The sequence below is a fragment of the Panthera onca genome, chromosome B2 (assembly GCF_046562875.1).
Source record: "Panthera onca isolate mPanOnc1 chromosome B2, mPanOnc1 haplotype 2, whole genome shotgun sequence".
Taxonomy (NCBI): domain Eukaryota; kingdom Metazoa; phylum Chordata; class Mammalia; order Carnivora; family Felidae; genus Panthera; species Panthera onca.
In genome coordinates this window covers 33,240,308-33,264,742 of record NC_138343.1, presented here as the reverse complement: position 1 = coordinate 33,264,742, position 24,435 = coordinate 33,240,308, and the positions used below count along the sequence as shown (strand labels likewise).

The following is a 24,435-nucleotide window of genomic DNA, read 5'->3' as shown; positions in this document are numbered from 1 at the left end:
TGTGTCTCCCTATCACTCTGACCCTCCCCTGTTCGTGCTCTGCCTCTTTCTGTCACAAAAATAAATAAACATTAAAAAAAATTAAAGGGGCTCCTGGGTGGCTCAGTCGGTTAAGCGGCCAACTTCGGCTCAGGTCACGATCTCGCGGTCCGTGAGTTCAAGCCCCGCATCAGGCTCTGTGCTGACAGCTCAGAGCCTGGAACCTGCTTCGGATCCTGTGGCATTTTGCCAGGAGATCAAGACAATCAGGTTTTCTTTTGCATTGTCCCATTCACCACAGTAGGAAAAAAGACCCAGGACATCAGATGCTCTGTCCTGAAGAAAAGATAGTGTAATAGGTTGGTGCCTCCTGTTTTTTTTTTTGTTTGTTTGTTTTGTTTTGTTTTGTTTTGTCTCTCGAGTAGGGAAATAGGGTAGAGGAGGTGGAAAAACCCCAAATGTGCGGGATCTGGTTCTTTCCTATCATGCTCCAGGTGGATGTTCAGAGCAGAGGTACTGCTCACTGTAGTAGGCTGCTCTTGAACCTCACCCATTCACTTCCCAGAGAAAATTCCCCCTCAAGTACACCTTAGATTTTAATTTTATTCCCATTACCTGGATTCACTTCTAGGTATATTTCTGTGATCAGAACAAACAGGAGGCAGTAAAAAGGAGCCTGGGTCTTGTAGCTGTTAAAGACTCCCAAATGCACATAAAAGAATGGAGTTGTATCCTTATCTAACAACATATATGAAAAATAACTCAAAATGGATTAAAGACCTAAATGTAAAACCCAAACTATAAAAGTCCTAGAAGAAAACACGGGGAAAAAACTTCATGACTTTGGACTTGGCAATGATTTTTTGAATCTGACACCAAAAACACAGGCAACAAGAACAAAAATAGACAAATAAGACTACATCAAACTTAAAACTTTTGTGCATCACAAAGAGATAAATATTGTATGATTCCACTTATATGAAGTATCTAAAATAGTCAAATTCATAGAAGGGTGCCTGGATGGCTCAGTCGGTTGAGTGTCTGACTCTTGGTTTCCATTCAGGTCATGATCTCATGGTTTGTGGGTTCAAGTCCTGCATCAGGCTCTGTGCTAACAGCTCAGAACCTGGAGCCTACTTCAGATTCTGTCTTCCTCTCTCTTTGCCCCTCCCCCGCTTGTGCTCTGTCTTTCTCAAAAATAAACATAAAAAATTTTTTTTAATCAAATAAAATAGTCAAAATCATAGAAACAGAAAGTAGAAATGTGGGTGCCAGGAGCTGGGGGGAGAGGGAAAGGGGAGTTGTTGTTTAATGGGTACAGAGTTTCAGTTTTATAAGATGAAAAACTTCTAGAGATTAGCTACACAACAATGTGAATATGCTTAACACTACCAAACTGTACACTTAAAAATAGTTAAGACAGTGGAGTGCCTAGGTGACTCAGTCAGTTGAGTGTCTGACTCTTGATTTTGGCTCAGGTCAATATCTCATGGTTTGTGAGATTGAGCCCTGTGTCAGTGTGGAGCCTGCTTGGGATTTTTTCTATCCCTCTCTGCCCCTCTCACGTGATCTCTCTCTCTCAAAATAAATAAACATTTAAAAATAGTTAAGATGGTGAATTTTGTTATGTATTTTTAAAATCACAATTAAGGGGCGCCTGGGTGGCTCAGTCGGTTAAGCGTCCGACTTCGGCTCAGGTTGTGATCTCGCGGTCCGTGGGTTCAAGCCCCGCGTTGGGCTCTGTGCGGACAGCTCAGAGCCTGGAGCCTGTTTCAGATTCTGTGTCTCCCTCTTTCTCTGACCTCCCCTGTTCATGCTCTCTCTCTCTGTCTCAAAAATAAATAAATGTAAAAAAAACTTTTTTTAAAATCACAATTAAAAGAATAAACAGACATCTAAATGACTTTGGTGTAATGTGTCCCCTCACTAGCCTGTTCCTCAAACCTTGTGGAAAATCATCAGGGCCTGGATAAGGTCTCCTAGAAGGCTTCTTTGGGCATCTCAGCTCACCCTTCACTCCTCCCTCCTCCCAAGTCCTACTCACCCTGTCTACTGCTCATTTGGCACTTGAACACATGTTGCTTTGTACTGTTAGCTACCTTTATATAGTTATTTGTAGAAACGCATGTCCTTGTATCTCCCCCATTGTTATGTTATACTTCAATATTTAACATTTACAAGCACTTATGCCCACCTCATTTGAGCTTCCAACCCTGGAGAATAAGCACAGAATGGAAGTTTGGCTTATGGGTATGTTTATGTGAATACTAATTGTAGCTGTAGGTTAAATTCCAAAAAGTTTTTCTTTTGTTTGACATATTCTTTTGCTTCACTTCAGTGATCTTTTTGCAACGTTCCCTATATTGAAATGAATAAACTGAGGTCTACAGAGAAGCTTAGTCATTTGTCCATGGTCACATAGCACAAGGATGAAGGCTCTCTTTCTGGGCCACTGTCCCTAACTCAGCCTTGCTGATAGTAAGTCAGCAGACATTTGCTTGCTCAACCGGGTAGCTCATTGGACTGTTAGCTGCTGCCTAGGTTTTGCAGCTTACAAAGTTTAAGACAGCTAACATGGGGAAAAGAATGTCAAAAACTGAAATGAATTCATGTTTGATAAGCCCCCAGGTCACCCAATTTTCGTTTCTTCAAAACGAAGGGTCTCTTAATGTTGTATGACATGATTATTTTATTAAAAATCCTAAAATACAGATAAAAATGTAAAAACATCCATTATTCCCCACACTCAGAGACTGTCATCATCAACACCTTGAAGTATATCCTTCTAGACATCTCCTGCACTTATTCATGCATCTGTTAGAAATTAGAGCATAGGTAATACTGTTTTCTCATAGCTTTTTATCATTTAAGAATATACTGTAGGGGCACCTGGGTGGCTCAGTCGGTTAAGCGTTGACTCTTGATTTTGGTTCAGGTAGTGATCTTATGGTTGGTGGGTTTGAGCCCCTTGTTGGGCTCGCTCTGTGCTGACAGCTCTCTCCCTCCCTCTCTCTCTGCCCCTTCCCTGCTTGTGTTCTCTCTCTCTCTCTCTCTCAAAATAAAAAACTTAAAAAAAAAGGGACATATTGTAAACATCTTTGTATGTTAGCAGAGATAATAGGTCGGTCAATTAAAGAATCAAGTTGATCTATTTCTTTAAATATAAAAAAAGGATAAAAAGAATTAAAATGATCAATTCTCTATTAATATTTCCAATCTTTTGCTATATAGTTAGGTTTATACAATATGCTAATTTTACATCCTGTTTTTTTCACTTAACATAGGCAAGTTTTATTCTAAAAATTCTTCAAATACACACTTGTTAAAACTTTGGAAAATACAGAAAACTGTAGAAAGAAAAACAGAAATCCCCTGCAATTTTCCTGTGTGATATAATGCTATAATATTTTGATATATTTCTTTCCAGTTGTTTACTCTGCTTATTTTGTTATTTAGTGTGCTTACTTTAATGAGTTATAGCTATAGTCTAAAAAACAGGATTATACTGTATTTACGATTTTGATGCAGCTTTTAAAAATCGACACTAACATCAGGATTTTTTTATATCATTAAGCATTCCTCAAAAATGTGTTTTCAAAGGAGGTATATAAAATTCTACCTTACCAACATAACTTTAAAATGTTATTCAAAAATTTTATCTTTTTATTAATAATTTTTTTTGATGTTTATTTATTTTTGAGAGAGAGAGAGAGAGAGAGAGAGAGCAGGAGAGGGTCACAGAGAGAGAGAGAGAGGGAGACACAGAATCTGAAGCAGGCTCCAGGCTCTGAGCTATCAGCACAGAGCCTGATACAGGGCTCGAACTCACAAACAGTGAGATCAGACCTGAGCCGAAGTCGGACACTCAACCAACTGAGCCACCCAGGAGCCCCCAAAATTTTACCTTTTTAAAATGATTACATGCTCAGTGTAAAAACTCAACTAATACAGAAATTTAACATTAAAAGTGAATGTTTCCCATAAATTGGGTTGCTAGATTTAGCAAATAAAAATACAAGATACCCAGTTAATATTTGTGACCACTTACATTAAAAAAATTGTTACTGGGGTGTCTGGGTGGCTCAGTCGGTTAACAGTCTGACTCTTCGTTTTGGCTCATGTCATAGTCTTGTGGTTGGTGGGTTTGAGCCCCACGGCAGATTGTCAGTGTAGAGTCTGCTTGGGATTCTCTCACTCCCTCTCTGGCTGCCCCTCCCCTGCTTCCTCTCTCTCTCTCTCTCTCAAAATAAATAAACATTTTTTAAAAATGTTGTTTACCTGAAATCAAGTCTAACTGGTTATCCGGTTTTTATGTGGCAACCCTACCATAACCCCACCTTCCTTAACCATTGGTATATATTCCCCCAGATATTTTGCTATGCATATATTCCAAGCACATACATAAACATATACACTTACTATACTTTTTATATAGATACAAAAGAGATCATGGTATATATACTGTTTAATAATTTGTTTTTTTAAAAAAAATCAATCTTCTGTATCTTGTCATGTTAATTCATATAGGCCTATTTCATTGTTTAAACGGTGGTGTAATATTCTATAGCATAAATATAGTCAAAGCCTTATGGTTGGTCATTCAGATTGTTCCCAATTTTTCAGCATTACCAAAAATTCTGTAGTGATCATCCTACATATATCTTTGGTCATCCTTTTTAGTTATCTGTATGATACCTAAGATGCAAGGTGCACATTTAAAATTTAATGGCCTTTACCAAAACACCCTCCTGAAAGGTTTTTACGAATCTGTAATCCTATCAACATTGTATGAAATTGTGTTTTTCTTCACATCTTGTAGAATACTGGCTATGATCAATCTTTGCCAAATTGACAGATAAAAATGATATTGCACTTTTGTTTTAATTTGCATTTCTTGATTATTCATGGTATTCAAAATATTCTCATACATTTACAGGCCATTTATATAATTTTTCTTGTCAACTGCCCATTCATGTCCTTTACCAATTTTTCCTTTAGATTGTTTTTTCCTTGGTTATCCTAATAGCTGTTTGTTTGTTTACTTATTTATTATTTATTTTTAAAATTTTTTAAGAGAGAGAGAGAGAGAGCATGAGCAGGGGAGAGAGGCAGAGGGAGAGAGAGCGAATCTTAAATAGGCTTCATGCTCAGCACAGGGCCCAGCACGGGGTTCGATCCCATGACCCTGGGATCATGACCTGTGCTGAAATCAAGAGTTGGATGCTCAACTGATTGCACCACCCAGGCGACCCAAGAGCTGTTTATTTATTAAATGATGATATTAGTACTCTGTCCTGTGTATTATAAATATTGTCCTTGAATTATCCTTTTGTCTTTTGATTATGCTCATGGTATTTTTTATTTTTATTTTTTAACTTTTGAAACAAAGAAGTTTTAAATAAAAAAAATTTTTTTTTAATGTTAACTTATTTTTGAGAGAGAGACACACACAGTGCAAGTGGGGGAGGCACAGAAAGAAAAGACACAGAATCCGAAGCAGGCTCCAGGCTCTGAGCTGTCAGCACAGAGCCCAACGCGGGGCTGGAACCCATGAGATGTGAGATCATGACCTGAGCTGAAGTCAGCCGCTTAACCAACTGAGCCACCTAGGTGCCCCTTAGATTTTTTATACAGGCAAAACTATAGATCTTTTCTTTGATATTATGATTGGAGATTTCTTCTTCTAAGATTATTGAAATATTCATTCAGGTTTCTTTCTAATTCTTTACTTTTTTGGTCATAGATTCATGTAAAAGTATATTGGTGAAAAGAATGAATCCACTCCTGCCCACATATATTTTTTCAACAATTCCCCTATTGGTGGACATTTGGGTTATTCCACCTTTTTACTATCATATGTATTATAGTACTTCTAACAAAAAGCTTTTTTATAAACCTAAGATTTGGGGGCTATTGTATATGAACATTATTAAGGTTACTCACATTAATTCATCTGAATTCACATCCACTCACTTTTAGGAAAAATTACATCAATTTATATTCCCAGAAGCAGTGCTGTTTGAGAGCACCTGTTTCTCCATATTCTTGCCAACTAAAGCTATTATAAATGTTTTTGAAGCTTTGACAATCTGATTAGGCAAAATGTTGTTGTTTTTGAGAGACAGCACACAAGCATGCAGAGTTGGGGAGGGGCAGAGGGAGAGAGGGAGAGAGAGAATCTTAAGCAGGTTCCAAGCCCAGTGCAGAGCCGGAGGTGGGCTCATGATCGCGAGATCATGACCGTGGGATCCTGAGCTGAAACCAAGAGATAGATGTGTAACTGACTGAGCCACCCAAGCGCCCCTACCTTATTGCTGTTTTAATCCATTTCTTTAATATGGGTGGCATAATACATCTTTTAATATGTCTATCTGCCATTTGTATTTCTTCTTTTGTGAATTGCCTTTTTGTGTCATTTTTTTTCAATTGGAATTTTCATTATTTGTTTTAAATTTATTTATTTTTTTTAGTAATCTCTACACCCAGTGTGGGGCTTGAACTCATGACCCTGAGATCAAGAGTCACACGCTCTCCCAACTGAGCCAGCTAGGCGCGCTTAAGTTTTCACTGTTTTTAAGAGTAGGACGTCCATCCCTATCTAGAAATCAAACATTGTATTCACATGATTTTCTTAATTTTTTAAAATAACTTGACTTTTTTTTTTACTTCATCTAAGAGATAATGTATTTTGAATGGAATCTGGAGATTCTAACGGAATCTAAGAGAAGCTGAATAACCAGGACTCAAAGTGATAGGAACTTCTCTCTCCTAAGCCTTCAGGTCTCTCATCTTTGTTTCTCTCTGCCTTGTGGCTCTCTTTCTGCAGATGGGCATTATTTTGTTTTCAAGGGTGCCCCACAAAGATAGTCTCTTTTCTGTATTTCTATCACTGACTTTCAAGTAAACAGCCCAGGCCTGTTCCACAAACTCATTGAGTTCAGTTCCAAATTCCTGAGAGAGAGAGAGAGAGAGAGAGAGAGAGAGAGAGAATCTGATTGGCTGATCCTAGGTTGAGCATATCCCTTTTGTCCAATCAAATGGAGGCTAAAGGAAAGGGCAATATAGGATACATATGGCTGCTGGAGGCCACATAGAGGGTCATTAATAGTTGGCAGAAAAGAGATCATCACAGTTTGGATATATACCCAAAAGGTTTCTACTACAAGTTGCTATTATCATATAATGTAGCATAACATCTATTTGGACTCTGTCTGTTCCTTGCATCGGTTATGCTGTGGCATAATCTTAGTACTAGCCGGGCTTGGCAATTCTGAATCTTAGGGACTTAGAGGTTTGGAACCAATCAAGGCTGCCCTGGTGAGATGAATCACTTTTCTCCCAGACTTTTAACTTCTAAAGATTGAATGGCTTAACTCCTTTAAGAAATTTTAAACTGAACTAGTCTGGGGATCTGGGGTTAATTTAAATTTCTTATATGTGATCACCAGCCCAAGAAATTCAGAAAGAAACTGGCTGGTTGTATGATATCCCAGGCAGCGGCATCTCTGGGCAAAGTACCTGACATAGTTCTGAGATAATACCTAGAAGCCCTTTTGGAATACTGCCATCAATCAGCTTTTTGTCCTTAGGGTGGTGTTCAGCAATTTGTTCTTTTGTCTCTCAACTAGTCCTTCTGCATGTCCTCTTTCCAACAAAATAAAACAAAGCTGCAGAGCCATTATAGCAGAACCATGCATGTTAATAACCCCCCAGATTCAAGTGGAGATTCACATTTCTGTGAGTATCCTGACGGGTAACACCTCATTTTCTCCATTTAATATCTCATCCCGCAAAAGAACAATTCAATGGAAGGTGGAGCGGCTGGTTCTTCCTTCACACCTAATGTGCCAGCCACCTTGGTCAGTGTTTTTGCATAGTGGTTAGGGATGGGTCAGTCTTCTATTGTGTGTGACTGTCCCAAGATTTGCAGAAGATTATCATCCTCAGTCCTCAGGGAATTAATGGCCAGGGTACCACATCCAATCTCATGAGAACCCCAAATGTCCCCACAATGTTCAGAATTCACTTTAGGAGTAGTTATACTCTTTTGAGATAACTTCTGTCATAAACTGAAGTTCTGGGCCACTTGGGTCTCTTATTTGCAAGGATCTCTTTGCATTATATGGGCTGTTTATGAGTGAGTCAAGACTTTACTACTACATGGTGTTGGCCAAGAGTTGTTAGTTTATCTTGGGTCAGCATTCTTTTTTTTTTTTTTTAATTTTTTTTTTTTTTAACATTTATTCATTTTTGAGACAGAGAGAGACAGAGCATGAACAGGGGAGGAGCAGAGAGAAAGGGAGACACAGAATCTGAAACAGGCTCCAGGCTCTGAGCTGTCAGCACAGAGCCCGACACGGGGCTCGAACTCACGGACCGTGAGATCATGACCTGAGCCGAAGTCGGACGCTTAACCGACCGAGCCACCCAGGCGCCCCTCTTGGGTCAGCATTCTAATGGAGTTGTCAGGTTTATAACAAAATAACATTTTCTTCTTTTGGGTCCTAGGTCAACACAACATTAATCCATGGATATTGCAAGTTAAGACACTTAGTTTTAGTTAATAGAGTAATATCAATTTCTGATTATTTTGTATGTAAGGCCAAACTGAACTCAAAGTATAAAAGGAATTGTAGTAGGATATAGTGGGTACAGTGCTAGACTGGGAGTTTGAACACCCCTTACTAGTTGTGTAATCTTGGGTAAATCAGTTCCCCCCTCTTGGTTTCAGTTTCTTCATCTGTAAAATGGGGGAGGTTGGGCTAGGCAGTCTTAGATTTCTTTCAGTTCTAATACTGGGATTTTTATAATCTGTGTTCCCATTCCACCATCCATAAGATTGGGACAATATGTGTTCACCCCTGAAATAGAATTTTCCTCAATATTAGTAACATATTCCAATATTGTGGTCACCCAAAAATTAGGCCTTGGCAATGATTTAAGTTCTGCTCAGGTCTTAGAGGCCTAAGAACAGTTTCTTATAAAAAAAGTTCAGAACTATTATATGAGTTTGTAAGTATTGTAACTATCTGCTGTTAAAGTTATCTCCCATAGTATATCACTGGAGAAGGGTGGTCCCTTAGTAGGAAAAGAGAAAGGGCATATATTTCATATTGTAATAGAGAACAAAGAAGGGAAATGAAGTAGAAGGGGAGTCAGGTAAAGACATATCCTGGGCTACTTGTATCATTGTTTATTTCCAGAGTCGTCTTATGTTTATGGCCACAATACTAGTTATCACTTCTTGAAGTGTTTTTTATGGAACAGGCGCTGTGTTGAGTTTATATTTTTTATCTCATTTAATTCCTACAGCAGTCCTATCTGGGCAGGCACTATGATTACCAATAACTGGCAGAATGAGAATCCTAAATGTGTGTGACCCAGAACCCAGGCTTTTAAAGATATTTTATTTTACTAACAGAAAGAGAATACTGTCCCTTTGTAAAACCTCCTAGCAACCCAGACACTACGGTTCACTTATTCTAGTGCTGTGTTGTTGAAATTGTTATGGAAAACATAACCCATTAGGAAACTGAAAGCTGGTTTTTAGTTTGGCTGCTCTGTATTTTTGGACAAGACATATAAGCTTTCCGGATCTCACTTTCCTTATTAGTAAAGCAGGGAGCTACTTGAAGGCAGAAGACCATTTCTTCCTCATCTTTTCCTCTTTGGATGTGGCGGTGTTGAACAAATGGGAATGCAAGGGGGTAGACAAAATGGTCCCTACGCTGCCTTTCTCATTCTTTGATCTCGAAATGGGGCCTTCACCAGGCAGGTGTACCAAATTTACAGCAGTATTTTGCTTCCTATTTTAAAAACAGAACAAGGCATGCCAAATCCTCGTGACTTACTTAACCTTTGTTTTGAGAGGGCTGGTCTTGACAGAGTGGGTGGGAGGATATGTATGTTGCTGTCTGGACTTCTGATTGATGTTTGTATCGAGGCCTCCTTAACTTCCGAGACTTGACACTGCTGTTGCATAACAGAAACGGCACTAACAAATTGTAGTAACCATCGCCGAGGATGGCTGGTAACCAAGCGTTCACGGCACTTACCGACCCGGAAAAACAGCTCTTAAAACTTGTGCAATCAAGCCCTTCCAGGACAAGGGGCAAAGCCCTGGCCGAGAGGACTGCGTCCTGCCTGCACTTTGGTACTCGACCTTGCCATGGTCTCTTCTCCCGAACTTGTTTTCTCACCTGCAAAATGGTGGAGTTGCGGTGGACCAAGATCCCGGAGCTTCTCCCCAAACCCCGGACTTTAACTCCTCCCCTTGAAAGTGGGGGCGGAGAGAGGAGAAGGTCAGGCCAGGAGTCACCCTCAGACGCCGAGCGGTCCCTTTCCTCTTTGCCACTCCCCGCCCCCTCGCTCCACCTCGGTGAGGTCACGCGGGAGACGTCACGAGGTTGTGACGCCACTGAGGGGCGGGACTCCGGGAGAGGAAGGGGCGGGGCCCAGGCAGGCGGCGCTTGCGCAGTGGGCGCGGCGCGGGAGGAGGCGGAGGCGGCAGAGAAGCGAGAGGCGGCGGCGGCGCAGGCGGCGGCGCTGGGGGGGGTGGGAGGGGGGGGAGCGAGAGAGTGAGTGAGTGGCTGAGTGAGTTTATCCCTATGAGGCGGTGAGAGGCCCGGGGCCTACCTTAAAGGAGCGGGGTCGCGGCGCCAGCTAGCAGCGAGCCCCCTCCCGGTCCCCGGGCCCGGCGGCGCGGCGGCGGCGGCGGCGGCTCGGTTGTGAGGAGGCGGGGAAGCGGGTGTCCGGCCCCAGCCATGGAGGGCATGGACGTGGACCTAGACCCTGAGCTGATGCAGAAGTTCAGCTGCTTGGGCACCACCGACAAGGACGTGCTCATCTCTGAGTTCCAGCGACTGCTCGGCTTCCAGCTCAACCCGGCCGGCTGCGCCTTCTTCCTGGATATGACCAACTGGTGAGCCGGCCCCATCGCGCCAGCACTGGGGCCCGCGGGGAAGGGAAGGGACACCCGAGCCCAGCGGCAGGGCGGGCCGGGCGGGCGGGCGCTGAGGGGCACCCTCTTCCCGGGGCGTGGAGGGAGAGTGGGGGAGCCTCAGGGACATGGGAGAAATTTGGGGGCTGAGCAAGAGTAGAGAGGACGTACGAGGGGAGTGGGGGGCCACGGAGTGCAGGAGGGGCGGAAGGGAGACTGGGGAGGGCTTCCCGAGGTTCTGCGAAGAATTAGGGGCCGAAGAACATGAGAAGAGGAGAAAGACTTGAGTATCGAGACCATAGGGGTGGACCTGTGAGCAGGAGGGCTGTGGTGTTGGTGAAGAGTACACAGCACAGGAAATCTGAATTTGGGGAGTGGGGGGAAAGCCTGGGGTATGGAGTTAGGGTCGAGGAAGACAGGGATGAGAGGAAACTCCGGGAGAGAATTAGGTGTTCTGGAAGAACGTGGGGCACTGGAGAGACTTGGGAGTTAGGAGATGAGAACAGATACTATGCGCGCGCGCGTGTGTGTTGTGTTTCTTCATTCGAAGACAGGGAAAAAGGAAACATATTTTGGGGAAGGACAAGTGAGTACGGTAAGAGAGCTGACTTTCCGAACAGTTGTGCCAGGGAGGAGTGGGATCTGCTAGTAGATCTAACGGAGGACCGGGAGTGCTTGGGGGCAGGGTCTGGGAAAGCCTTAGGAAAAGTGGAGGAAAGGAGATTATCTTGGAGGAGGGAACTTTCTGGGAGAACTGGAGCCCTGGACTCCAGAATGCCAGAATGGAGAGGGGCTTATCTGAAATAAGACTGGGTTGTTTGGGAAAATGGAGAACTTGGCTTAGGAAAACTAGGAACCAAATCTTTTGGCTTGGAGTCTCCTTGTAGAATTGGGGCAGAAGACCATGGCGCTTAGACCAAAAGGAGTGTTTCTTGGCTTTGGATGTAGCCCTCGCTATTTTTGATAAGCAAGGCTTTCTCCTTGTTCTCTGAGGAGGGGTTGTTGAATTCACTCACGTAGGGTGAGTGGTAAAGTACAGACCATTAGACTTCTTCTGAAAAGATTTCAGGTGAAACAACTCATTTTTCTTTGGTCGGAAAGCCATGGGATGAGTGCCCTTTGCTCTCTGTGTTTGGGCATTCAGTCCCCTGACATGTGGAATCTTGTTTCTCTTGGCATCACTTATACAACCAGCTTCCCCTTTATTCCATGTCCACTGAATGCCTCAGGCAATGCCAGAAAAAAGAGGCTGTAAGCTTAGTCTTTATCCCATTTCTCATCTAGTCCTGTCTGGAATGGTGCTCGTCTTACTTGTAGCTATGGTCACACCAAAGATGATGTGTGAATTTTTTTTCTGTGTAGCATCATTGGTGGGTCTTACTATTTTATCTTTAAACTTGATTGTTACAGCAAGAGTGGGATTGAATTGCTAGATGTTTAGAAAACTTTTTGAGGCATTGAATGCGAGAGATAGTCTTTATAATTAAAGAAGCATTTATGATCCCCACTTACATCTTTTTACATCTGGGAAGAGAGGGACTACAGCCTGCAGTAGTTTTCTGAACACCAACTTACGGTGTTTAAATAGTCCTTGATAGGGGTTATTGAAAACACTGAGAACAGGTATTACCCTAGTGAAATTTAGAAGTAAAGCTATATCTTGACGAGGGTTGTTCTCTTGCCTGCCAGCTTCCCACCCCCAGCTCTTTTTCTTCCTTGTTTACACTAGTTCAGCATAGGAAACTTGGCATATTGTTGCTGCCAGTTTGGTAGGGGAGGATCATTATTTCTCCCCACCCCCTTGTGAGTCGTACCATTTAAACCCTGCCTTAATAAGTTTTTAGTTCTTTAGAGTCAGTATTTATTAGTATAATTATTGTGGCTACAAAACCAGTGTAATGAATTTTATGTGTTTGAGGTGTGTGTGTTTAACATCTAAGATTGTTTTTAGGTTTTGTGAAAGGTGAGGCCCAGTGTGGGTAAGAAAAAAATAACTTAAAAATTATAGTTGCGTTATAAAAATTTTATTTGAATTTTTTATAAAAAATTATTAAGTTCAATGGCACAGAGTAGCATGTATTCTAATGATGTAGCATCTCTGTATGAAACAAGGTGTGATACATTTCTGAGCAAAGTAGTGAGCCATTAAAAGATGTATTCAGGTTTTTTCTTCTTTTTTTAATTTTTTAGTGTTTATTTATTTTTGAGAGAGAGATTGAGAGAGTATGAGCGGGTGAGGGTGAAGAGAGAGTGAGACCCAGAATCTGGAGCAGGCTCCAGGCTCTGGGCTGTCAGCACAGAGCCCAATGCAGGGCTCAATCCCACGGACTGAGAGATCATGACCTGAGCTGTGGTCTGACGCCCAACCAACTTAGCCACCCAGGCGCCCCAGATGTATTCAGGTTTTAAAGCAGTTAGAAGTTAGTAGCTTCTTAGGAATGCAGGCAATTAAGTGGTAACTCAGCTTTAAGCCACCTTATTTTCTGGTTGTAAAAGTCATATTCTTTGTCTTTGATTATAAAATGAAAAATTTTTTGTGAATTGAAGGAAGTAAAGCTTACTATTCTTTTCTTTCTATTGAAAACAGTTAGCCCCAGTATTATATTTCGATTTCTATTTTGACCTGGTTAAGTTCATTAGATTTTTGTTTTAAACAAATGCTCATCTTGATTAATACAATCTAGTTAAAATAAATATAGTCATGCATGTGTACTTGGTCAAAACATTTGTCTGTGTTGTTTAAGAAATATGTGGTCTAGAAATGTATTGTTTTTAAATGTCATTTAATGTCTAACTTTGTTGAGATGGTCCTATAATATAGGTTGGCAAAATCTCTCAAATTGCTGTGATTAACCTGTTGAATTTGAGATGATTAACTTTACTGTGACTTCTTAAGTGCCTCCTATTGGTTGTAATAAATAACCACCATTCGGTTGTTTGATGACTGCTAGAAAATACTATGGTAAATTAAAAATCATTATTTTAAAACGAAGGCCATGAGTTTTCTAAAATGAAACTCAAGTTGGAAAGACTTTGCTTTTATTTTCAAAAGTAAGTATTAGCTTTTTAAGAAGCTGTCAAAAAAACTAAGTTGAATGTTTTGGCCTTGTCAATTATCTACCCTATAAACTATTTTTTTCCCCTAGTCTTTAGTTCATTGTGCATTTTGTAGATATTTCTAATTTTTAATTTGGAATGAAGTATTGTTTCAGCTTCAGCTTTTTTTTTTTCTTTAATTTTTTTTTTTTTTAACATTTGTTTATTTTTGAGACAGAGAGAGAGCATGAGCAGGGCAGGGGCAGAGAGAGAGGGAGACACAGAATCCGAAACAGGCTCCAGGCTCTGAGCTGTCAGCACAGAGCCCGATGCGGGGCTCGAACTCACAGACCGCGAGATCATGACCTGAGCCGAAGTCGACGCCCAACCGACTGAGCCACCCAGGCACCCCCAGCTTAAGCTTTTTGTAGTGTTTATACCTGAGTTGGCAACCATGCTCCTGGGATACTTAATAAAAGTAGCCAATATTCAGTTCCTCAGTAAGTACAGAAAGTGAATAAGTGGTGTGATTAAAAAAAAAAAAAACCAGTATGCTAAGCCAACTGAAATGATTTGTAGATTAGTATAACTTTCTATAGGTGGAATGTCTTGCAGAGACACTATTGGACAGTGAGTATAGAACCTGGAATTCTAAAACTGGAAGTTGGCTTAAGAGATTCTCCAGTTCATTCCAGTTTTTCCTGAAGAATTGCATATAATCCTTCCAAGACAGTTTATTTTTGCATCCCTGAGGGCAGAGATTTGCATGGTACCTTATTATAGTGTTTAATTACTTTTCTAGTTAGAATTATGTCAAAACTAAATCTCTCTTACTTACTACAGTTTAAACTTTTTCATTGCTTATGCCCTCCTTGGAGATGGAGACTGTCTAATAAACACCTTCCTTAAGAGGTCAGAAAGTTTCTGTTAATTGAAATCACTAAAATTTTTTCACTATTTATAATTTAAACACATTCAACTTAATGGTTTCTCATCCTTTTATGTAGTCTAATACACTTATCTTTTTTCCAGGGGAAACCGACATGATTCATAGGAGAATTTACATATGATTTTTAGAAAATTTAACATAAAACATATACCATTTTAACCAATTTTAAGCGTACAGTTTAGTGTTATGTAAGATTTCAAATTCTCTTCTGGTCCTCAAAATCATTTGTCTCTTATGTTTTTAAAGTGAGTTTTGTTCTTTAGCATTTGTGACGAGGCAAGTAACACTTCTAGATTTTATTTTTTAACACTTCTAGATTTTTAGAGGGCATTAACTTAGGAGTCAGTATTGGCCTTATTTCTCAGTTATAAGTATAAATAATAGTTGACTAGCATATAGACACTGTTGATTACTTATTTGGCTGGCCCTTTGCAGTTGTGGTGTTGCAACATTCTAGCTTACCTCTTGGTGTCTTCAGGAAGTAATATACATTTTTTGGAACATTACATGTGCCCACAGTGGATGGAACAGATGTGTTCTAGAAAAGCAACTTGGAAAAACATTTTTGTACACTCATGTCCTGCTGACTTTGTCAGCATTGTCAGAGGCACCCCACTGGATAAAATAAAGGTATAACTGATGAAGTGAAATCAGGATCTAGATGTAAAAATCAGTTGTACCTTGTATTTCATAGTACCTTCCCTGCCTGGTCTTAATCCATTTTTTCAGTCACCTGCATGGTAAATGAGTTTCTGATCCACTCTCTAGTTTATGTGTATGAGTCTAGGAAAAGCCTGGCAGCCAGACTTTTGTAACATAAATCATGATATTAGTACTGGGTTCCTTGAAAAAAATGTGTGCCAAGCAGCAGTTTTAGGAAGAGGGTAGGGAAGGATTGCATAACACTCAGTGATAGAGTGTTGTACAGTCTGTAACATTTTTAAGAAGGTTGAGAGTTCTTTGGATATTCTTCTCCACTTTTTTTCTATCTTTTTTGAGTGGCACATAGAAGTTTTGGACTCTGGGTATAAAAAAAAAGTTTATAAATAGAGTATTTAGATTCATTTTAGTTTTAAAAGGAGCACAGTAAAAAGTATATTATTGTCCTGCAGGAAGTCTTTACAAACAGTATTGCTGTGGGCCTTGTATTTCTGATCACAGATGAAGTGAAAACTAATCTCCATTATAGCTAGGATGGGTGGAGATGGTTTCTTCACCATTTCTTATCTTCCCACTCCTTCCACACAAAATTTGTGTAGCACATAACACCAAAAACTATCAACCAGACAGTATTTAAATAAATGTATTTTGAATAGCAGATAGTGTAATACAGAAGCAGAAAACAGCCTGTATTATACTTTGTGTTCTGATAGGAAAAGAACATGCCTGAAATGATGAGAGAAAAGTTTTGGAATAATGAGGAAACATTCATATGTCAGTACTGAATTAGCTGAATTTCAGAACAGGTAGAAATGGACTGAGTCAAGTAGAAGGAATGATTCACAAAGATGGAATGACTGCTGTGGGCAGGTTGCTTTCTTAGAAGTTTTGAAATGATTAGGCGATTTGAACTGATGAGAAAGTAGTGTAATACAGGTAGAGGATGTTTCCTAAGTGAAACCAGGAAGGAGCAAGTGGAGCAGAACCATCTAGAATATTGGCTTGGCTATAATGCGGTTAATGGGATCAGGAGTAACAAGACATGGAGCTTATTTTTATTTTTGGCTTGGAATATTGCTGATTTTTAAAAAATTGAGGTGAAATCGACATGAAGTTAAACCATGAGAAAATGAACAATTCAGTGGCATTTAGTGTATTCCTAGTGTTGTACAACTACCATATATATCGAGCTGAAACATTTTCATCACCCCAAAAGGAAACCCTACACCCGTTAAGCAGTTGTTCCTCATTCCCTGGAAACCCAAGCCCTGGCAACCACCCAGGTCCATTTTCACCCTTTGCCTTTGACAACTACCAATCTGAATTCTTTTCCTATGGATGTACCTATTCTGAATATTTCATATAAATGGAGTCATACAATATTCGCGTCCATTTGTGTCTAGTGTCTTTCAGGCTTCATCCATGTTGTATAGCATGTGTCAATACTATGGTTGAATAATGTTTCAACAAAGTATGTGTATACCACAATTTATCCATTTGCCTCTTGATGGACATTTAAGCCATTTCCAACTTCTGGCTATTGTGAATAGTGCTGCTATGAAAATATGTGTACATGTATTTGTTTGAATACCTGTTTTTACTTCTTTTGGTTATATACCTAGGAGTTGAATGTGTAACTTTTTCAGGAACCACCAAACTGTTTTCCACAGCGGCTGGATTATTTTATAATCCTCCTAGCAATGAACAAGGGTCTGTCCCAGTTTCTCCATACTTTGCCAACCACTTGTTATTTTCATTTTTTTAATTACAGCCATTCTTATGGGTATGAAGTGGTACCTCACTGTGATTTTGATTTGTGTTTCTCCCATCCAAGTACTAACCAGGCCCGGCCCTGCTTAGCTTCCGAGATCAGACGAGGTCGGGCGCATTCAGGGTGGTATGGCCGTAGACTGATTTGTGTTTCTCTAATTACTAATGATATTGAATGTCTTTTTCTATGCTTCTTGGTCAGTGCATACGTTCCTGGAGAAGTGTTTATTCAAGTCCTTTGACTTTTTTTTTAGTTGGATTGTCTTTTTTGTTCAGTTGTAAGAGTTATATATTCTGGATACTAGACCCTTATCAGATATGTAATTTGCAAACATTATTCTCCATTCTATAGGTTGTCTTTTTATTTTTTTTGATAATGTTCTTCAGTGCACAGGTTTTTATTTTGATCAGGCCCAGCTTATCTAATTTTTTGTTGTTGCTTGTGCTTTTGGCGTTATATCTAATAATCCAAGGTCGTGAAGATTTACCTGTATGTTTTCTTCTAAGAGTTTTATGGTTTCACTTCTTAAACTTAGGTCACTGATCCATTTTGAGTTAATTTTTGCATATGGTGTGAGGTAGGAGTCCAACTTAATCCTGTGGAGCTTAGTTTTGATCATGTCACATGCTCTGGGACTGGCTTCTCATTGACTGCATTAAATATATCCTTTACTTGTATTAAATACATATTTTCTTCAGAACACCCCTAAAAATTGGGCCAGGAAAGTGTGCAAGGTTTCCTAATGGGGGAAAATATTAGGGGTGTTCTATTAGGAACCAAAATTAAATGTGTATCAATTAATTTATTTATTTTTGAGAGAGAGATAGAGCATAAGCAGGGGAGGAACAGAGAGAGAGAGAGAGAGAGAGAGAGAGAGAGAGAGAGAGAATACCAAGCAGGTTCTGCACTGTCAGCACAGAGCCCAACACAGGGCTTGATCCACGAACCAGAAGATCATGACCTGAACCCAAATCAAGAGTCAGATGCCTAACCGACTGAGCTACCCAGGTGCCCCTAATTGTGTATTTACAAGATCAGTTTATCCTTTTCCCCATCTTACCAGCCATTCTCTCTGATTTGTCCCTGTTAATAGCTCCATTGGTCTCCTAGACATTAGGCTTGAACTGAGTTCTATCCAATGCCCTCTCTTTCCTGGACACCTCAAATCACTTGCCAAACCCTGTTCGTTTCCACTCTACAGTGCACTTTCCAACTCTTGTTTTCCATTCCCTGCACCACTACCCTAACAGGAATACTCTCCAAATTGTTTCTCTACATCTGGCTCTCTTCCTTCCAATCCATTTTGTGGACATACCACTACCAGACCAATCTTTCTAAATCACAGCTTTGATCTGGACCATTTTTTTTTTGGTCAGAAACCTTTAATAATGCCCTTGTTATGTACCACATAAAGAACAGGGCTTTAGCTTGACATTCAGGGCCTTCCAAAGATTGGTCCTGGTTTATCTGCCTCTACCTTTCCTGCATACCTTTATGCTGGATATCTTGCTTCTCTCTGCTCCATTCAAGCTGGTCTGCTGCTCATTTCCCGCATATACTTTTGCTTTCCCAATTTTAAACTTTTTTCTTCTGCCTGGAATGTTGTTCTTCCCTTTCTTATGCCTCATGAAATCCTTTTGTTTTTTTGAAATTGGGACACTAATTGTTCGTAGTAGTGCTGTCTTCTCTGAACATTGCTTTTTTGATAATATTGATCACATACGATACATACCCTGGAGAGGAAGATATACCCTAACAGCCTTTGGTTCTCCCTAAACATCGGATTCAGTAAGGTGTGAGAGTAGATGGACTAAAGACTTCATATTTAAGGAGACTTTGTGGTCCAGTACTGTTAGAAGAAACAAGTCCTATAATCTAAGCTCTTTTTCAGGCTTTTTTGTAGATTCAGTTTGCCATGAGATGTAAATGTTGTCAATATATGTGCCATGAAAGAAATTAAAATTTAAGTTAACGGCAAGAATATTGTTTCTGGAAGCAATTTGAGCCCTCTAAAGGTTGGCCCCATCTTGGGGTGCCTTGGGGCTCAGTTGGTTAAGTGTCGGATTTTGGCTCAGGTCATGATCTTGCAGTTTGTGAGTTCAAGCCCCGTTTCGGCTCTGTGCTGACAGCTTGAAGCCTGGAGCCTGCTTCGACTCTGTGTGTCCCCGTCTCTCTGCCCCTCCCCCACTCTCTGTCTCTTTGTCTCTCAAAAATAAATAAGCATGAAAACAATTTCAAGTAATTTTAAAACACTGTATGGACCACATGAAGCTCATCTATAGGTAGGATGTGTTCCTTGGACCACTAATTTGCAACCTCTGGACTAAAAGTGAGAAGCAAAAATCTGTTCTTCTTTCCAGATGTAGCCACTACTATCTATTTTTCTGTACCTTTTAGAAAATTTCCATGCCTGTAGAATTTTGTATGTGTATGTATACTTACAGAATTTTCTGTGTGTGTGTGTGTGTGTGTGTGTGTATTTTTTAAACAGCAGTGGTATTGCAATTTGAATAATTGTTCTTCCTATCCAGAGTAGTGGGTAACACAGCCCTTGTACTGAAGTAGTTGTCAAGATATTTGGATAGGATGATCAAATAAATCTATATTTTACTAAATAATAGCGTAGTGGTAGATTTTATCTCTTCAGATTTGATCTCTTCAAGTACAGTAGAATTCTTTCACTGTATTGAGCAACCAACTCTCATCCAGTAATTACATGTAATTATTAAAACTTGTTTTGCTGTATTAAGAGCAAAATGTGTTAAGTAAACTAGTGAATCCATCTGAATTTGCTTATGAGATATTTTCAGAGAACACATTTTGTAAGGTTTTTTTAAAATTTATTTATTTTGAGAGAGAAAGATAGAGAAAGGGAGAGAGAGAATCCCAAGCAGGCTCCACACTAATGGTGTGGAGCCTGATGCGGGGCTTGAACTCCTGGAACTCTGAGATCATGACCTGAGCCGAAATCAAGAGTTGGATGCTTAACTGACTAAACGCAAGGGACCCAAAACACAAGACTGAAACTGAAGAGGTTTAACTCTTATGGAATTACCTTGTGCAGATGAAACTGATACATTTTTCACTTGTAAGGGTTATTGATTTTGTGAGTGGTTTTCTCATGATTAGCCAGAGTTAATGTATGTCTTTGGAGAGGAGCAGTTAATTCCAAATATGGAACTCAGCCCCACTGAATTGACTATGTACTGGATTTTAAAAGACTCACTTTAAAAAATGAACAGTTGTGTTTTCTTATGTGTGAACCATGGTTCTATGAAGTATTTCCAAGGGTTCACACTTGAATTATTGTGCTTGAGGTCAGTGATTCACAACCTATTATGGATCAACAGCCTACTACTCGATTGATTGAATGATACACAGTGTGCTTCTAAAATGCTTTCTGGTCAGGATTTACTTTCTGAAGTAAATTTTGCTTTTTAACTAAAAAAAAAACTTTGATAACGGACTTTGGGACAGTAGAAATCATTGGCTGAGGGATGAGGTTTTGCATACAGCTATATAACTGGGAACCAACTGTGTTTAAAATTTTTTTTAATTTAAAAATAATAACTTTTATTATGATATAAAATTTTATTATGACTTAAATCATTGCAGATAAGCTAGAAAGTGCCAGTAAGCAAAAAGAAGACAAAAGCAAGCCATACTCACAGGAGCCAGAGATAAACAATTTTAACCCTTTCATCTGTATTTTTCTAGTACATACTTGCATGTGTTTGTGTGCGTACCTGTGTTTGCTTTATGAAAGTGGAGTATTTGCTATATTCCATGTACTGTTTCAAGTGATTACTACATAATTTAATGCTCACAATAATTTCAGGAAATAAATACAGTTATTCTTACTTTACAGAAAAGGAAAAGAGGCTCAGTAAGGTTAAGTAACTTAGTAAAGTTACATGGGTAATAAGTGGTAGAAATAGAATTCAGATGTAAGTAGTCTCGGACTAGAGTCTGTGCTCCTGATTGCTGTGTTTTATACACTTGGTGGGTTTCTAGGGCTGCCATAACAAATTACCACAAACCGGGTGGCTTAAAACAAAAAGTTATTCTCTTACAGTTCTGGAGGCTAGAAGTTGAAATCAAAGCATCAGCAGGGCTCTGCTCGCTCTGAAGGTTCCTAGAGAAGAATCCTCCCTTAACTCTTTTTAGCTCTTGATGGCTCCCTTCTTTTGGCATTTCTTGGTGTTCCTTGGCTTGTACTACGTCACTCCAACCTCTGCCTCAATAGTCACAGGGCCTTCTTCCTTGTGCCTCCAGATTTCCCCCTCCCCAGATTTCCCCAATCCCCAGTCAGTTGGATTTAGGGTCCAACCTGATCTGACCTCATCTGAACTAATTGCATCTGCAAAGACTATTTCCAAATCAGATTGCATTCTGAGGTTCTGGGTAGATGTGAATTTTGGTGGATACTCTTAAACCACTACAAACACAATTTGTAATCTTTCACTGAAAAATCTCTTACGATTATTCATTTTTAATAAATATGATTCTATACTTTTAAAGGCTTCATGGTATTAAGTGTATATAAAATAACAATCCTTTTTTGTTGGATATCAAGGTTATTTTTATTTTTTTGTCACTGTAAACTCAGTATTGAAATTCTTGTAGGTAAATCTTTGCTTGCATCCTTAATTGTTTCCTTAGAGTTTTTTCATAGAATTAGATTGCTGGGCTAAAGATAAACGTGGTTTTTAATGCTCTTAATATTTAATTGCTAAATTGTCTCCCTCATAAAGGTCAGACTAATTTATATTTCTGCCAGCTACTGTGTGAGTAGCTGTTCCTTTAATACCTCATCAGTGCAGCATATTACAATTAAAAATGTTTTTCTTTTGTCAGTTTGGTAGATAAAAAGTGTGATCTTGTTTTAATTTGTATTTTGTCATTTCTGAGGAGTATTATGTCCTAAATGTCCACTGTATTTCTTTTATGAATTAGCTGAACATGCCCTTTGTCCATTTTTTTAATAAGGAAGTTTGCCTTTTTGGAAAGTGGAGTTTTTTTTCCTGACTGTAAAAGTAGTGATACTGAATACAAAAAATCAGCCAGTTCAGAAGTATTGAAGGAAGACATATTGCTTTATAGCCTGCTTTTTCACTAAACGTAGATATCTTTCCATGTCTGTTTTTCATGGCTGCTAGTGTTCCATTACTTGGGTATTCTGTACTTTAGTTGAGAAGCCATTTATTGGTTTTTGTTGTTTTTTGCTATTAGAAACATCTTTTCATATTTGCCTGATTATTTTCTTTTCTCTTAGTATTTTAAAAAACTGTGACATATAGCCCATGTATTTATTTTGGAGAAATTCTTAGAAGTGGAATTGCCAGGTCAAAGGTATGGCCTTTTGAAGGTTCATGAACATTGCCAGATTGCCTCCATGAAGGATGTAACAATTGATAATACAAACAGTTTAGGCATTAGAAAACTTGGTTTCTGGAATGTCGATTTTTAATTTTTGCTGAATAGATTTATCTGATAGATAAATGTTTGTTATTCTAGTTTGCATTTCTTTGCTGGTGAAATCTTAAGTTTTATGTGTGTGTGCTGGCTATTTTTTTATAGGCCTTTTTATTTAAAAAAAAAAAAAAAAGGTTCTAATGAACCCTGTGTATCCATCATCTTGATTTCAGTCATTAATTTTTTTTTTTTTTTTGTCTTTTTTTTTTCCCCTCACTAAAGAACAGTATTTTTAAAGCAGATTTCAGCTATGTGGTGGCTACTTGTTTTGGTGTTTAAAATGTAACAACTTTATTGAAATACAATTTACACATCCTAAAATTCACCTATGTTAAGTGTACAAATTCAGTGAGTTTTGTATATTTATAGATTTGTATAACCATCATCACAAGCCAGTTTTAGAACATTTCTGTCACTCCAGTAAGATTTATGGCAGTTTGAGGGGCATCTGGGTGGCTCACTTGGTTAAGCGTTCGACTTCGGCCCAGTCATGATCTCACAGTTTGTGAGTTTGAGCCCTGTGTCAGGCTCTGTGCTGACAGCTCAGAGCCTGGAGCCTGCTTCAGCTTCTGTGTCTCCCTCCCTCCCTCCCTCCCTCCCTCCCTCTCTCCCTCCCTCCCTCCCTCCCTCTCTCCCTCCCTCCCTCCCTCCCTCTCTCTCTCTCTCTCTCTCTCTCCCCCTCCCCCATTTGCACCTGGCGTCTCTCTCTGTCAAAAATACAACATTGAAAAAGTATATCAAAGAAATAATTAAAAAAAAAAAAAGATTTATGCCCATTTGTGGTCAGTCATCCCCAGTGCCAGGCAACCACCATTCTGACTTCTGTCTCTCTGAATTTGCCTTTTCTGTATATTTCATGTAAATGTAAACATGAAGTATGTGGCCTTTGTGGCTGGCTTCTTTTCTTTATTAGCATAATGTTTTCAAGGTTTATCCACATTGCAGCATGGATCATTGATGGAAGTTCATTCTGTTTTATTTTACTGCTGAATATTCTACAGACATTGAAAAATAATCATTGTTATTAAAAAATCATTATTCAAACAGTACCAGAGATTTTTCAGTGAAAGGTAAGTCTTTTTTTGATTCTAGATTTTGTGTCTCTTCCCAGAGACAGTACCTATTACTGATTGGTCTCTTGTGTACCTTTCCAGATGTTATTCTACATAGCTTTAATACCTGTAAAGGTCCTTGCTGTTTGGTATCTTTGTCATTTTTTTAATATGTTTTTGAGAGAGGGAGAATCCCAGGCAGTCTCTGCACTGTCAGTGCAGAGCCTGATATGGGGCTCAATCTCACGAACCATGAAATCGTGACTTGAACTGAAATCAGGAGTCGGACACTTAACTGATCGAGCCACCCAGACACACTTGCATCTTTGTCATTTTAAAAATTGATATTTGTAAGTTAGATTTTGCACATGTTTTTCCAGTTTCCTGTTTGTGTTTTAACTTCTTAAAAATTTTATTTAGATATGTACTTATAAAATGGATATGTGTTTCTTATGAAAAGTTTAGATAGTACATAGATCACTGTGTTTCCCTCCCTCAACTCACTCTGCAAAAGTAGCCATTAGTCTATTTTTTCAGAGACACTGTGTACCTTTGTAGGCCTGTATTTGATCAG

General features: G+C 39.4%; 1 protein-coding gene and 1 long non-coding RNA gene across 3 annotated transcripts in view; one reads left to right on the top strand and one right to left on the bottom strand.

Annotated features, from left to right (window-relative positions):
- The window catches only part of LOC144616371 (uncharacterized), a 36,737-nt gene extending 26,329 nt beyond the window's left edge, over positions 1-10,408 (bottom strand). The window contains exon 1 of the long non-coding RNA XR_013555597.1: positions 10,179-10,408. This is a non-coding gene — a long non-coding RNA (uncharacterized LOC144616371). The remainder of the gene's footprint in view (positions 1-10,178) is intronic.
- Positions 10,409-10,544: 136 nt separating this feature from the next.
- Positions 10,545-24,435, top strand: part of ILRUN (inflammation and lipid regulator with UBA-like and NBR1-like domains) — a 95,692-nt gene continuing 81,801 nt past the window's right edge. Inside the window, exon 1 of one of the 2 annotated variants that reach the window (XM_078446836.2) lies at positions 10,545-10,900. In XM_078446836.2, the coding sequence (XP_078302962.1) occupies positions 10,743-10,900 (158 nt within the window). In that variant the 5' untranslated portion in view covers positions 10,545-10,742. The remainder of the gene's footprint in view (positions 10,901-24,435) is intronic. The other variant, XM_078446835.2, reaches the window with a different exon arrangement.